Below are 13,389 nucleotides of genomic sequence, written 5' to 3' on the forward strand. Positions count from 1 at the left end.
CAAACTTTTTTGCTGTTCCAGACGAGCCTTTCTCAGCCTACATGTAGATGTTATTTAAATTATTTTCCCTCTAATAACTGTTTTTCCAGCCTCCCATAAAGTTGATGGTGATACCTCTCCATTATCATTAATTTGAAAGTATTCCATTAGATTTTGTTTTATCTCCTTCGCCACATTCTGGTCCGATAGAATTGACACATTAAGCCGCCAATATTTGAAAAAAGATTCTCTTCCCATGTCTATAGTCAATGTTATAGGAGCATGGTCACTTATGGTTATAGTCTCTATGTCACAATTCAAGACTTTGTGTATATGTTGTTGTGACACACAAAAAAAGTCTATCCTTGAATAGCTACCATGTGGGTTGGAATAGAAAGTGAAATCCTTCCCTCTGGGGTTGTTGTTTCTCCATGGATCTATGAGACCCAGCTCTTTAACAACATTGTTCAACACCTTAGATTTTTTGGAAGTTGGTCCTTGTTCTGGTGGCAACCTGTCTAATTTGCCGCTCTGTACAGTATTAAAATCCCCTCCAACTATTATCATGCCTTTTCCATTAGTAGTAATAATCTTAGCTATGTTTAAAAAGAAATGCTCGTTCTCTTCATTTGGGGCGTGCACGTTCAGTATGGAAATAGCCATGTCTCCAATAGAGCCAATTACCATTACAAATCTTCCCATGTGATCTTTTATCACTTTCTCTGCTGAAAATGGCAAAGATCTATTAATTAGTATGGCCACGCCCCTTCTCTTGCCATATGAAGCATGAAATACTTGGTTTACCCACTCTCTTTTTAGCTTTTGGCTTTCAACCTCGACAAGATGGGTTTCTTGAAGCAACGCAATTGAACATTTTAGTTTCTTTAGTTGGCTCATTATCTTTTTCCTTTTTATGGGGTGATTTAAACCGTGGACATTATACGATACAATATTAAACCTACTCATATTGAATTATGTTGAAACCCCTCAGTTTTGCACCTCATGTAAATCAAAACAACTTTGCAAAACAACACAGCGAAAAAGGTAAACAATAAACATCTCCATCAGAACACATAAACAATGACAAAACAACATGACTTCCAAAAGTCCCCTAACCAGAGAGGTGTGGCGAATTCTCCCTGGGGAAATAGCACTCTGTGCACTTGCAACTTCCAGCTGTTATGTAAAGTTGCTACTTACTCAAAGTGAGTTGTGAATTTGCTTTATATTAACAACATTTTCAGTAGTTTACACAGGTAGTATATTACTCTAAAAAGCTCTGCTTGTGTTATACGTACATTATGTTAGGCATATCTCTAATTGTCTCACTATGTTTCAGGACCTTCTCCTGGTTTTGTATATATTTGTTCTAGTCCTTTTTCTCGTCCTTACCATAGCGATCATGACTGTGAGTTTGTTCAGTGACGGCCTGTGGGTCTGGCCCTGTGGTGTGAGGCTAACTCCTCTTCTCCTTCTGTCTCGTCACCATTGTCCAACTGCTTTGCGTTATCAGCCTCTGTAGTTCATCCCTCTCCTCCTCCTGTACATGGATCCCCATGTCCCTCAGCATAGGCACAGCCTCTGTTAATGTAGTGGATATCTTAGTCCCTGATGCCAGGAACACTTTTAGCTGTGCAGGATATGGGGACTGTGCCTTGACGTTCTTGTCCTTTAACTTTTTTATTACGTCCCGCACCTGCTTTATCGTTTTCTGAACCTCATTTGTGTAATCTTGATTGAAGTAGATGGTCCGTCCCTCATATGTGGTCTTTTGTTTCCATGCCTGCTGTATGATCTGCTCTTTCACCCTGTAGTCTAGAAAGCTTACAATTATCGCCCGCGGAGGAGCTGTGTTCTCCTTTGGTTTGGCGAGCAGCGAGCGGTGCGCTCTTTCGATGCGGACATCCACCTCCACCGGGATTTGCAGTGATGAGCGAATAAAGCCAGATATAAACCCTATTGTGTCATTTTTTTCAGAGCCCTTGGGTATGCCATGTATCCGCATGGTCGACCTTGATTCCAAATCGTCACATTTGGCAGCTAACTTTGCCTCTTGGTGAAGCAGGAAGGCAACCGAACGTTCCAGCCGCGCCATCCTGTTTTCCGTGTCCCCTAGCCTCTCTTCAGTCTTCACCATTCGCTGCTCTAACAAGGCTTTTCTTTCCACCATGTCTTTAAGGACATTGTCTAGTCGTGTCAGAGCCTCTTCCGTGTCTTTAGCCGCTTCTGTGTGCTCGTTTCTCAGCTTGCGTATCTCCGCCAGTATCACCGAGTCCTCCTCTCCGCTCACACGCTTCATCTCCGGCCTCATCGTGTAGGGGTGTCGGTCACTCGCAATATTTTTCTTACCAGGTTTCAGTTTTTTATCCATCCTTTTAAAAATTACTTGTATCCGTCAGGTTTTGTCTTAGGTTAAGTTACTGCCTTAAATATTGTTTTAAAGAGCTTGTTTTCGTTGGTTTTTGGACGAGCTAGTTTCCACCCTGTCTCCTACCTCATGGCGCCACCGGAAGTCCAAAACGTGGTAATTTCTTTCGATTAAAAATTGGTCACTGCAGGTACTTGTTGTAAAACAAGAACTGGCACAAATCCGTTGAACGAGTTGATCTTGCATTATGCCTGATGTGTGAAATGCATGAGCCATGTTTACCTGGTAATGGCACTGAACAGCCCTCGTATCCTGGCTTTGTGACGAGCAACAAAAGCTGGAGTGAATATCACCCCCCTGTTGTACTCGTCCATCTCTCCCTGGATGAGCTTCCCAAGACGCTTTGATAGCTCCTGAGGTACATCACAAAACACACATTTATCAATATCAATATTACGTCTTCTGTGATGAACACGTGCAGTAAAAGGCCGGCAGTGGTGACACTCACCTCATTCAACACATCTCCTGGGAGGTCGTAGTTTTTACACAGCTCTGCGATACTGATCAAACCGGCCTCCTGTAGCTTGTCGTTCACCTCCTCCGCCAAGCGGTCCAGGTACGAGCTGCAGACATGACAAGATCAGCAGCAAAGTTCAAAGATATGTGCCCAGGATGTGCTTTTCATTTACCTTTTCATTGAGATCTTCAATTAGTTACATTTGAAAACAAGGAATAAGTGTTCTTTAAAGTCTACCTCTATTGATTGTTTTTGTTTAGTTACTGCCCAAGAAACCGAGATAATAACTTTTCATCGAAGGCCAACTGTCACTGAATACTCACTCATCAATAAGTTGTCCCAGTACAAGTTGAACTCCTTTATCATATTTAGCAATGTCGCTTGCTCTGTTTTCCACATGGACCCAATCCACATTGATGATCTGAAGATAAGAAGGTCCAGACATAATTCATAGGAAATCTACTAATGAAGGTAACATGGATTGTGTCTAACATATGGTACATATGGTACAGGACTCAGCTGGTACACACAGCCATATTTCAACCTGCTTAACACACCTGTTGGAGGTCCACGATGTTGATTCTCCCTGTTAAATTGAATGACAGGAACAATGTTATCATTCCGAACTGTCAATATGCTACTGCTCACATGGTTTCCAGGCCATGAGGCAGGTCTTTGAGAGCTAAGCAGACAGTATGATGTGTGGACGCTGTCACACTGACCTCCGTGCACGTAGAGCTCATCTCGGATCTCCCTGCTGATCTGAGCCGGGGTGATGTACTCCTTTCCGTCCAGGGTGTGCACCACATCCAGCTTCTTGTCTTGGATCAGTTTTGTAATAATTTCAATGCAATTCCTCTCCGATAGCCTGCAAAAGGTTAAGAACGTGTCATAGCTGACGTTTACCTGCTAATTGTACCGTACGTCTACATTTGGTTTTAGAATGATAGCAGTTCACAGAAAGGAGACATTTCAAAACTAGCTTAGCAGCGTTACTTCTAAATGAAAGTTAATGCTACCCAACATTAGCTTTGCTGCTAACAGTTTCTTACCTTTGCACGGTGTCAGCAAACTGTGCTCTCTGAAAATCAGCAGCAAGCCGGCGGATTTCTTCCCACTCATCCGCCATTGTTTAAAGTTTATTTTTTACCAAGAAGAGTCAGCTGTCAGGACTTTCTTCAAACTACCGCTGCCAAGAAGCAAGTGCGGGGCTAGGCTAGCTACCAGACTGCCGAGCCACACGTCAACATAGAGTGACGTAGAACCGAGAGCCGCGAGGGACACATCTCCGGATTGTATAAAGCGTTAGCCATACTGTAACCGGGGGCGGATCTAGACAAATATCCATGGGGTGGCAGGAGATTTTGAGGGATGGCATCCCCTGGCAGAAGTATAATGCTGATTTAATCGCAGTTGTATCAATCAATGTTAATATGGAAAGCCACAATATTAACATTTTTAACTCAATAACATAGGTGACATTATTGTTGCACATCAGTAAAGCCTTACATATGGGTCACATATAAGGTGGCAGACATCATTTAATGAATTGTAACTGAACTGAATGAGTTTGTTTCACTCTTAGACCAGCAGGGGAACCAAATCTCTGCAGACGGCTGCAATAAGTACATTAATTAACTGTATCATCGATGTTTGTCTGAATGAATATGATACTATTGTAACGTTCGACAAAGGGAGTCGGAAAAAGGCTTCCAGTGATTGGGTTTAATAACTCCTTTGTTCGCTTACAGTTATAGTATACAGCTCAGGTTACAGGTTACAGGTTCATCATTACTCTCGACTCCACTCCCTAACTCAGGGGTCCCCAACCCCCGGTCCGCTGACCGGTACCGGGCCGCGGAGGTGTTACTGCCGGGCTGCAAAATAGCTGTGAGTTTATCGTAATATTTGCAGAATTATAAATATATAAAAATATTTTATCAAAAAAGATTCAATTATTTTAATATTTTGGCAGTGCCTACATTATTTGAGATATATTTCGAACTCGGACTTAATTTTAAGGACATTGCGGCCAGGGGTGTAGGGCTATTTTTTTTATTTGTAAAGCCTCCTTCACTTCATGAAATGGCTGCAGCATCAGGAGGCAGCCTCTGAGAAGTGCAGCACCAGCGCGTACACACCGCCTTCACTGTGTTCCCCACTGCAGGCTGCTACGTTTCAACCACACACACCTCTACACACACACACATCGAACGGCCCGATTATTCCCCCTATTACTCGCTGTATGAAGGAAATGTCCGGTCACAAAGGCGCATGATGTGTGTGCAGCAGGGCCGTATTCACCATATACATTGGGGGGGACACATCCCCCCCAATATTCAGATTGTTTTTAATTTTTTAATTTTAAATTTTTTAATTAAAATAATATTGCTATTCTATGACTTCTTTATTTTGGTTATTTGTATACTTGAAAATCTATATTTTCTGTTATTGTGAACTTCACCAAAATGATATTTCTTTTCAAATGTAAATTGGTTCCTTATTTTGTACCCGGGGGTGTCTTTCGCTGTTGCACGTCTGAGTCCACCTTCAGTTAGCTTGATGCTCCAAGCAGGTCAGTCATGTTTTAATTTGCCCTCCATCAGTTCTGGTATCTTTTCTAGTTAGCCCTAAAGTAATCTATATTATTTTTATTTCGTAATGGTAATGTTAATGAACCCTCCGGTTTAGCTTCTTTGTGTAAGTAACTTGTAGTTCTGATGTTAAAACCGAACTTTTCAGGAATAGTAGCTAACTAGCTGTGAGCTAGCTGGTTTCAGTTGTTAGACAGGGTTTGGCGGGCTAGTGTCAGCTATGTGGAAAATAACGGTGTCGTTTTGGATGTAATCCAATAGATATTTATTCATGTGGATTATTTCTATTTTATTTTGTAATTTGTAGGGTGTGGAAAGATTTAAAACTGTGATGTGTGACACCTATGGAATACCAAAGGTGCCAGAATTAATTAAATAATAAATACTCTACAATTATTATGAAATAGTATTTCATAATCGTCAGAAGCATTTAAAAGATACTCACACGCAGGAGGTTTGCAGTGTGCATTATAGCTTGTGCTGGGTTTAGAATGCTCAGAATTGCTAATAAACATGTTTAATTATCTTATATCCAGCGCTGCTGACCCGTATTAATCACATCAGCAACTGCAGATCGCCGAGGTCAAGCTGTAAGTATGAGCAAGAGGAAGGGTGGCAGTGACATTAGACAGTTTTTTGGGCAGCCTCAAGTTAAGAGCAGTGAGAAAGTGAGTATTGTTACCAGTCAGATAGCTTGTTTACTGATAATATTTCTTCAATGTTCACTCTGGTGTGTTCAGAGTAAAGAGAGAGAGGGAGAGAGAGAATGGGAGCATGGCGACCGGACAGGGAGAGTGTGCGCTGGTGACATGGAGGTAAGCCAGAAAGGAGCTATATTGATGGTTAAGACAGAATAATGACAACATAGCAGTCTAATGTTAATGTACAGACTCCTGTGTCCCCCCATATAATGTGTATCAACAGTCTTTCTAGTCAATAGTTTACTGATATTTCTTCCATGTTCACTCTGGTGTGTTCAGAGTAAAGAGAGAGAGGGAGAGAGAGGATGTGAGCATGGCGACCAGACAGAGGGAGAGTGTGCGCTGGTGACATGGAGGTAAGCCAGAAAGGAGCTATATTGATGGTTAAGACAGAATAATGACAACATAGCAGTCTAATGTTAATGTTAATTTAAGATGAGATCATCCTCATATGTATTTCAGATAATACAATCAAGCAGGGAGAGTGAGTTTGACAATTAGAGAGAGAGCAGCCAGGCCGGCGAAAATGAAGGTACAGGAAAGGAAGGGGAGGAGCTTGGACTTTGCCCAAATCATTCAAATGTCAAAGTCATACCCAGTCAAACCCTATCAAATAGAATACTCTACTTTCAGGAGAAGTGGTTTGAAGATCATACATGGCTCCATTACAGCCCCTCTGTAAAAGGGGTCCTCTGTTTCTATTGTGCTAAATACTTTGCAGCACAAAAGTCTAAGCTTGCGTCAAAAGCAGATTCAGCGTTTGTCAAGACTGGTTTTAACAATTGGAAGAAGGCACTGGAGAAATGTAGTGTGCATAAACACAGCCAGTTCCACAAATTAGCTGTGATGACTAGGATTCAGGAGCCAGAGCCTGTTAATGTGCAACTTTCACGTGAGCTTGAAAGACGGCAGCAACAAGCAAGAAGACATCTGGTGAAGATTGTTGAGGGTGTGAGGTACTTGGCGCGGCAAAGTCTGGCTTTTCAAGGCAATCAGAAGGAGAGTGGGAATTTAAGCCAGCTTCTAAAGTACAAGGCAACGGGCGATGCAGAGCTGACCTGCTTGCTAAAAGGTCCCCTCGATTTCACCACTCCGGAACTGCAGAACGAACTGTTGAAGGTGATGGCCAATACAATCATCAAAGGAATTGTGTCGGAAATAACATCAATGCCAGTGGTCCAGTTCTCAATTATCATTGATGGCACCCAAGATATATCAGGAGTTGTGTGCGCTCTGTAGATGCAGATCTACAACCAAAGGAAGAATTACTGGGAATCTACCAAGTGTCATCAACAACAGGGCAAAATATAGCCAAGATGGCATGTGATGTGATGACGTGCCTACAGCTTCCTCTGTCTCAACTCCGAGGACAAACTTATGATGGTGCCGCAAACATGGCTGGCCGATTGCAGCGAGTACAAGCCATTTTAAGGAAAGAACAACCGCTGGCTGTGTATTGTCACTGTGGTCCCCACTGCGTGAACTTAATTACGCAGGCTGCCTGTGGAGCCTCTCCACTATTAAGAGATGCAATGGGTCTGGTCCATGAATTGGGGGGCTTCTTTAATCAATCTGGGAGGTTCAAGTTGATTTTCCAGAATATTGCAAAATCAGAGCATGGTTCAACTTTCACCTCATTGAAGCCTCTCTGTCAATCAATCAATCAATGTTTCAATCAATGTTTATTTATATAGCCCAATATCACAAATGTTACATTTGTCTCAGTGGACTTCACAGTTTGTACAGAATATCAGTATGACAATACGACACCCTCTGTCCTTAGACCCTCACATCGTACAAGGAAAAACTTCCAGAGAAAACCCCACAGTTTAAAGGGAAAAATGGGAGAAACCTCAGGGAGAGCAACAGATGAGGGATCCCTCTCCCAGGACGGACAGACGTGCAATAGATGCCGTGTATAAATTGAAAAGATAATACATTTGCAACATAGGTAGTCCAAATGTTTGGAAATGCATGTGTGTATAATAAGAAGATGAATCCAGGAGGATATCCATCCAGGACTTATGATCCAGGACCACAGCCACGACTCAAGATCCAGGACTCGCAATCCATGACACAGGACCGCAGGATCATCCATGACTCCGGATCCCGGCGTATATAGACACCAAAAAGAAAGAAATTTGGGGAAGCTGGGTTAATCAGAACATGAGAGTACACAGGTATAGACAGAGAGAAGGAAGAAGTAAGATGTCCCCCGACAAACTAAGCCTATGTCAGCAAAACTAGGGGCTGAATCTAATCAGCCCTAACTATAAGCTTTATCAAAAAGGAAGGTCTTAAGCGCACTCTCAAAAACGGATAGGGTGTCTGCCGTCCGAACACAAACTGGAAGCTGATTCCACAAAAGTGGAGCTTGATAAGAAAAGGCTCTGGCTCCCATTGTACTTTTAGAGACTCTAGGAACAACCAACAACCCTGCATTCTTGGAACGCAATGCCCTAGTAGGACAATAGGGTATAATGAGTTCTTTAAGGTAAGATGGCGCCTGCCCATTAAGGGCTTTGTAGGCGAGAAGAAGAATTTTAAATTCTATCCTGTGTTCTATAGGGAGCCAGTGTAAGGCAGCCAGAACAGGAGTAATGTGGTCCCTTTTCCTAACTCTGGTTAGTACACGAGCTGCAGCATTTTGAATCAGCTGAAGCGACTTGACTGACTTCTTGGTACACCCTGATAATAAGGAGTTACAATAATCCAGCCTTGAAGTAACAAATGCATGGACTAGTTTCTCTGCATCGTTTTGAGGCAAGATATGCCTGATTTTTGCAATGTTACGTAGATGGAAGTAGGCGGTCCTTCAAATTGATTTTATGTGGGTGTTAAAGGATAAATCCTGATCAAATATAACACCAAGATTCCTTACAGTCTCACTGGAGGCCAAATTAATGCCATCCATAGTTAATATATCTTTAGATAATTTGTTTTTCGTAGATTCTTCGGGCCAAGTACAATAACTTCAGTTTTGGTCGTGTTTAACATCAAAAATGTAAGGTCATCCACGTTTTTAAGTCCTTGAGGCAGTCTTAAATTTTATTTAGATGATTAATTTCATCAGGCTTGATTGATAAATATAGTTGACTATTATCCGCATAACAATGAAAGTTTACAGAATGATTCCTTATAATATTGCCTAACGGAAGCATATATAGGGTGAACAAAATAGGTCCAAGCACTGAGCCCTGTGGCACTCCATGGCTAACTTTGGTTTGCATGGAAGATTCATCGTTGACACGTACAAACTGAGAGCATTCAGATAGATAGGACCTAAACCAGCCTAAAGCAGTTCCCTGTATGCCAACTAAGTGCTCTAGTCTTTGCAATAGGATATCATGGTCGATAGTATCAAATGCAGCACTAAGATCGAGCAAGACAAGAATAGAGACAAGTCCCTTGTCAGAGGCTATTAGAATGTCATTTGTGACTTTAACCAGAGCTGTCTCTGTGCTATGTTGTGTTCTAAAGCCAGACTGAAAATCTTCAAATAAATCATAGTTTTTTAAGTAATCACACAGCTGTTTTGCGACTGCTTTCTCAAGAATCTTTGAGAGGAACGGAAGATTAGAAATAGGTCTATAGTTGGCTAAAACCTCTGGATCGAGGTTGTGCTTTTTAAGAAGCGGTTTTATCACTGCTACTTTGAATGATTGTGGAACATAGCCTGATAATAAAGACATATTCATAATATTTAATAAAGAAGTGCTAATTAATGGAAAAACTTATTTTAACAGCTTAGTTGGAATCGGGTCTAAGATACACGTTGATGGTTTAGAAGAGAGAATCATTGAATTTAATTGTTCAAGGTTTATGGCTGAAAAGCATTCTAGTTTACTATGTAGTGTAATATTATTAGAACTTACGTTTCCGGGAGCTGTTGATAACACTATACTGGTCAAAGGCAAGAGGTCATTGATTTTGTTTCTAAGAGTAACAATTTTATCGTTAAAAAAGCACATAAAATCATTACTACTGGGTGCTCTGTCCCACCAGGTGGACTGTACGTACCCCTGCCATCCGCTCAGTTCTCAAGCAGTAAGAGTCAGTGCTGATGGCCCTTGAAGAAATGGCATCATGCAGCTCACCTGAAACTTCAGCCAACGCCAATGGTCTTCATGGAACATTTCTTAAAGGGAACATTGTGCTCGGCCTTTTAATGGCTGAAGACCTGATTGGGGATTTGGAGTGCCTGAACACCTCCCTGCAGCTTAGGAAACAGACCGTTTCAGGCATGTTGGAGGCTGTAGACCATGTCAAACCAAGCATGCAGGTCAAACGAACGGAGGAGCATTTTGATGGATTGTTCTCGAAAGCAACTGCTGTGGCAACAAAGTTGGACCTACAACCAATTCAGATCCCTCATGTCCGCAAACCTACAAAGCGTTACACCGGTCAGGCTGCAGCCCATATCCCTCCCGATGCCCAGTCCTTTTACAGAGTCCAATTCTACAATGCCTTGGACACAGTGAATACTCAATTCATAGAGAGGTTTGAACAAGCTGGATTCCACAAGCTGCAGTAGCTTGAAAATGTGCTGCTACACCGAGACATGGACAAGGTGGTAGAAGAGTATCCTGAATTGAATTCAAGACTACTGCAGGTGCAGCTGGCCATGTTTGGGGCTAATTACACCTATAAAACAAGCTCAGATGTTGCTAGCATTATTCGGGAAATGGTGCCAGAGGTGAGAGGTCTTTTTGGTCAGGTGGAAGCTTTAGTAAGGCTTCTGTTGTTTGTCCCTGCCTCTTCTGCAGAGGCTGAGAGGAGTTTTAGTGCCCTGAGGAGGCTTAAGACATGGCTTAGATCATCGATGAGTCAAACGAGGCTGAATAATGTGGCCATATGTCATGTGCACCAGAAGAAACTGGACAGACTGGACCTTGAAGGAGTATGCCAGTCTTTTATCAGTGCCAACGATAAGCGCAAAAAGGCTTTTGGGTCCTTTACTTGAGGGTTGGGCTTTTTGGGCGGGTGCCTGGGAGGAAGTTGGGGGTCTTTTTGATTTTGAATGAGCGGCAAGCAGCTAGTGCGAGTCGTGGCTGTAAAACAAAAGGGCAATAAAGTGTTCCTGTTTCTACTGAAATTGTGTGGCACAGACCTTTCTATGGATTGAAATGATTTAATGTGATTATGGTTATAGTTGTACTTTATTCATCCCTAATCTCTGCCATTACAAACAACAAAACAAGAAAAGCTAAATTAGATAAAATAGGGCGATGTAATACAATGCACAATGAGACATTATGGTAAAACATTTTAACCAGTTAAGCCCCAAGCCTGTTTTTCAGGTCTCAGGTTTGAAAATGACATTCCCAGAACAATTGACAATATCTTCACTTCTAAAAATGGTTAAATGAATAATCTTTTTTCTCAAAGCAATGATAAACCTGTGAGTTGGATGTAGAAAAAGTCAGAATAAATATAGATGTTTTTAAATTAAATTCAGATTGAACATAGTAAAAACCATTTCTTATTGTGAAAACCACTCTTGAATGATGGGATAGTAAAACTATAATCCAAACTATAACATATAATAAGTACCCTGTATCAAGATTGATGCAAAACAAGTATTTCCAAGGCACACCTTTATATGTTCATTATAGTTATACAAAATAAGAGAATAAAAGAATAACAGGTATGAAATCATTCCAACTCATACTACAGTTTAAAAAGGGAGTGATTTGTAAAATATGCATAAAGAAAAAGTAAATCTGTTCAGTTCTGTTTCACATGGGTGTTGATGAGATGTATCCATAGATTTAGTCCCTAATGTTGCTCTCAAAGTGCACCAGATTGATGCTTTTAACTTCAACATTTAAAAAAAAAATCTTCCCGGGGGAGCATGCCCCCGGACCCCCCTAGAGGAGGTTAGGTCCCCCGCCCGCCCACACCCCCCGTGAAATTGTCCCACCCATATTGAGGATGCTTCCTACACCCATGCCTGAGACACAGTTTCGTGACTATTGTTGTGTTTTGCCCCCACAGGCAGGGGCATGGGGTTTAACAGGTTTTAAAGTATCAAATGTGTTAGTGATTTTGTATGTATTTTCCTTTAGAATGGCAGGAAATGAGTATTCCAACTTTTATTGAATTTTTGGTCCCCCCCAATGTTGACTCCATGAATACGGCCCTGGTGTGCAGCGACGTGCAGTCAGGGGAAGCAGAGCCTCACCTGTCATACTCCGAGTCCAATGTAACGGAAAAACAACTAAAGAAAAACGAAATAGTAATAATAATAAAATGTCTCCACTGATCTGTGTTGTAAGTGTGATTTCTGTATGATTCCAATAGCTTTTTATATTTAAAATCAGCAAATTGGCCGAGCTCCGCTACAACTACATGGGAGCGAAGAGGAGTGAGGCAGGGATGAGCTCTGCCTCACGTAAGGCCACAGTAACTGGCTGGTGCGCGGGCACTAATGTAGCGCAGGCTCTTATTTTGTGAGCGCGCTCAAGCCTGTTACTGTGGGGTGAGGTGAGGCACAGATGAGCTCTGCCTCACCTCAGAATGCGTCACCCCACAGAAACTGGCTGGAAAGCAGGCCCTAAGCGCATGCCTGTGACCATCTCACTGTATGTCACCAATGTAATGTTTGATCCCTTTATTACATTTATCCTCGCCATCCATAGTCTCTAAATAACTTATTTCACCTATATGATATTTAGGCCCGCTGGTCTCATCATACAACGGCAATGAAAAAAGCACCTGGAGAGGCAGCCATAACTTCTGCCGCACTGAAGGGTGCGCACGTGAGCCCACAGGTTCTTGTTGCTACTGTTATTCTACGCAGAGACGGTAGACGCAAACAACAAACTAGACTTTTGTTTTGAAACTAGAGGGAGATAAGGAGGACTTTTACAAAAATGTAATGGAGATTGTTGTCCAGAAGGATAGCATGGACTTCATCTTCAAGTCAAGGTAAGACCACAATTGTAATGAACATGGGATCATCTTACTAAGAAAGAACAATCCAATATTTATATTTTGGGTATCCTTTTGTTGAACAGTCTGTTTAAAATTAATCGAAGCATCAGACTAAAAAAGCTTTTGAAAATAACCGGACATTTCGATTAAGGTCAAAATATAATATTTGTAAATCTGACTGAAAGAGTCAGTGCCTCAGCCATGAACGTCACCGCACGTCAGAGTCCTGCACAGGTCTGATTTTCAAGACCCGCTCCCGCCCCGCACCCGCGACGTGCAATACCGACGTACACA

General features: G+C 41.9%; 2 protein-coding genes across 2 annotated transcripts in view; both read right to left on the bottom strand.

Annotated features, from left to right (window-relative positions):
- ufl1 (UFM1-specific ligase 1) overlaps positions 1 to 4,134 on the bottom strand; it is a gene marked incomplete at its 3' end in the record, with an annotated part of 49,846 nt that extends 45,712 nt beyond the window's left edge. The window contains exons 1-6 of the mRNA XM_079645253.1: positions 3,917 to 4,134; positions 3,587 to 3,732; positions 3,422 to 3,450; positions 3,188 to 3,285; positions 2,856 to 2,970; positions 2,630 to 2,760 (exon numbers count right to left, since the gene is read on the bottom strand). Coding sequence (XP_079501379.1) covers positions 2,630 to 2,760; positions 2,856 to 2,970; positions 3,188 to 3,285; positions 3,422 to 3,450; positions 3,587 to 3,732; positions 3,917 to 3,993 — 596 coding nt within the window. The 5' untranslated portion in view covers positions 3,994 to 4,134. The remainder of the gene's footprint in view (positions 1 to 2,629; positions 2,761 to 2,855; positions 2,971 to 3,187; positions 3,286 to 3,421; positions 3,451 to 3,586; positions 3,733 to 3,916) is intronic.
- The window catches only part of LOC307015980 (general transcription factor II-I repeat domain-containing protein 2A-like), a 576,621-nt gene that overhangs the window by 21,665 nt on the left and 541,567 nt on the right, over positions 1 to 13,389 (bottom strand). The gene's annotated exons all lie outside the window — the stretch shown is intronic.

The sequence above is a fragment of the Notothenia rossii genome (assembly GCF_949606895.1).
Source record: "Notothenia rossii genome assembly, chromosome: 8".
NCBI lineage: Eukaryota > Metazoa > Chordata > Actinopteri > Perciformes > Nototheniidae > Notothenia > Notothenia rossii.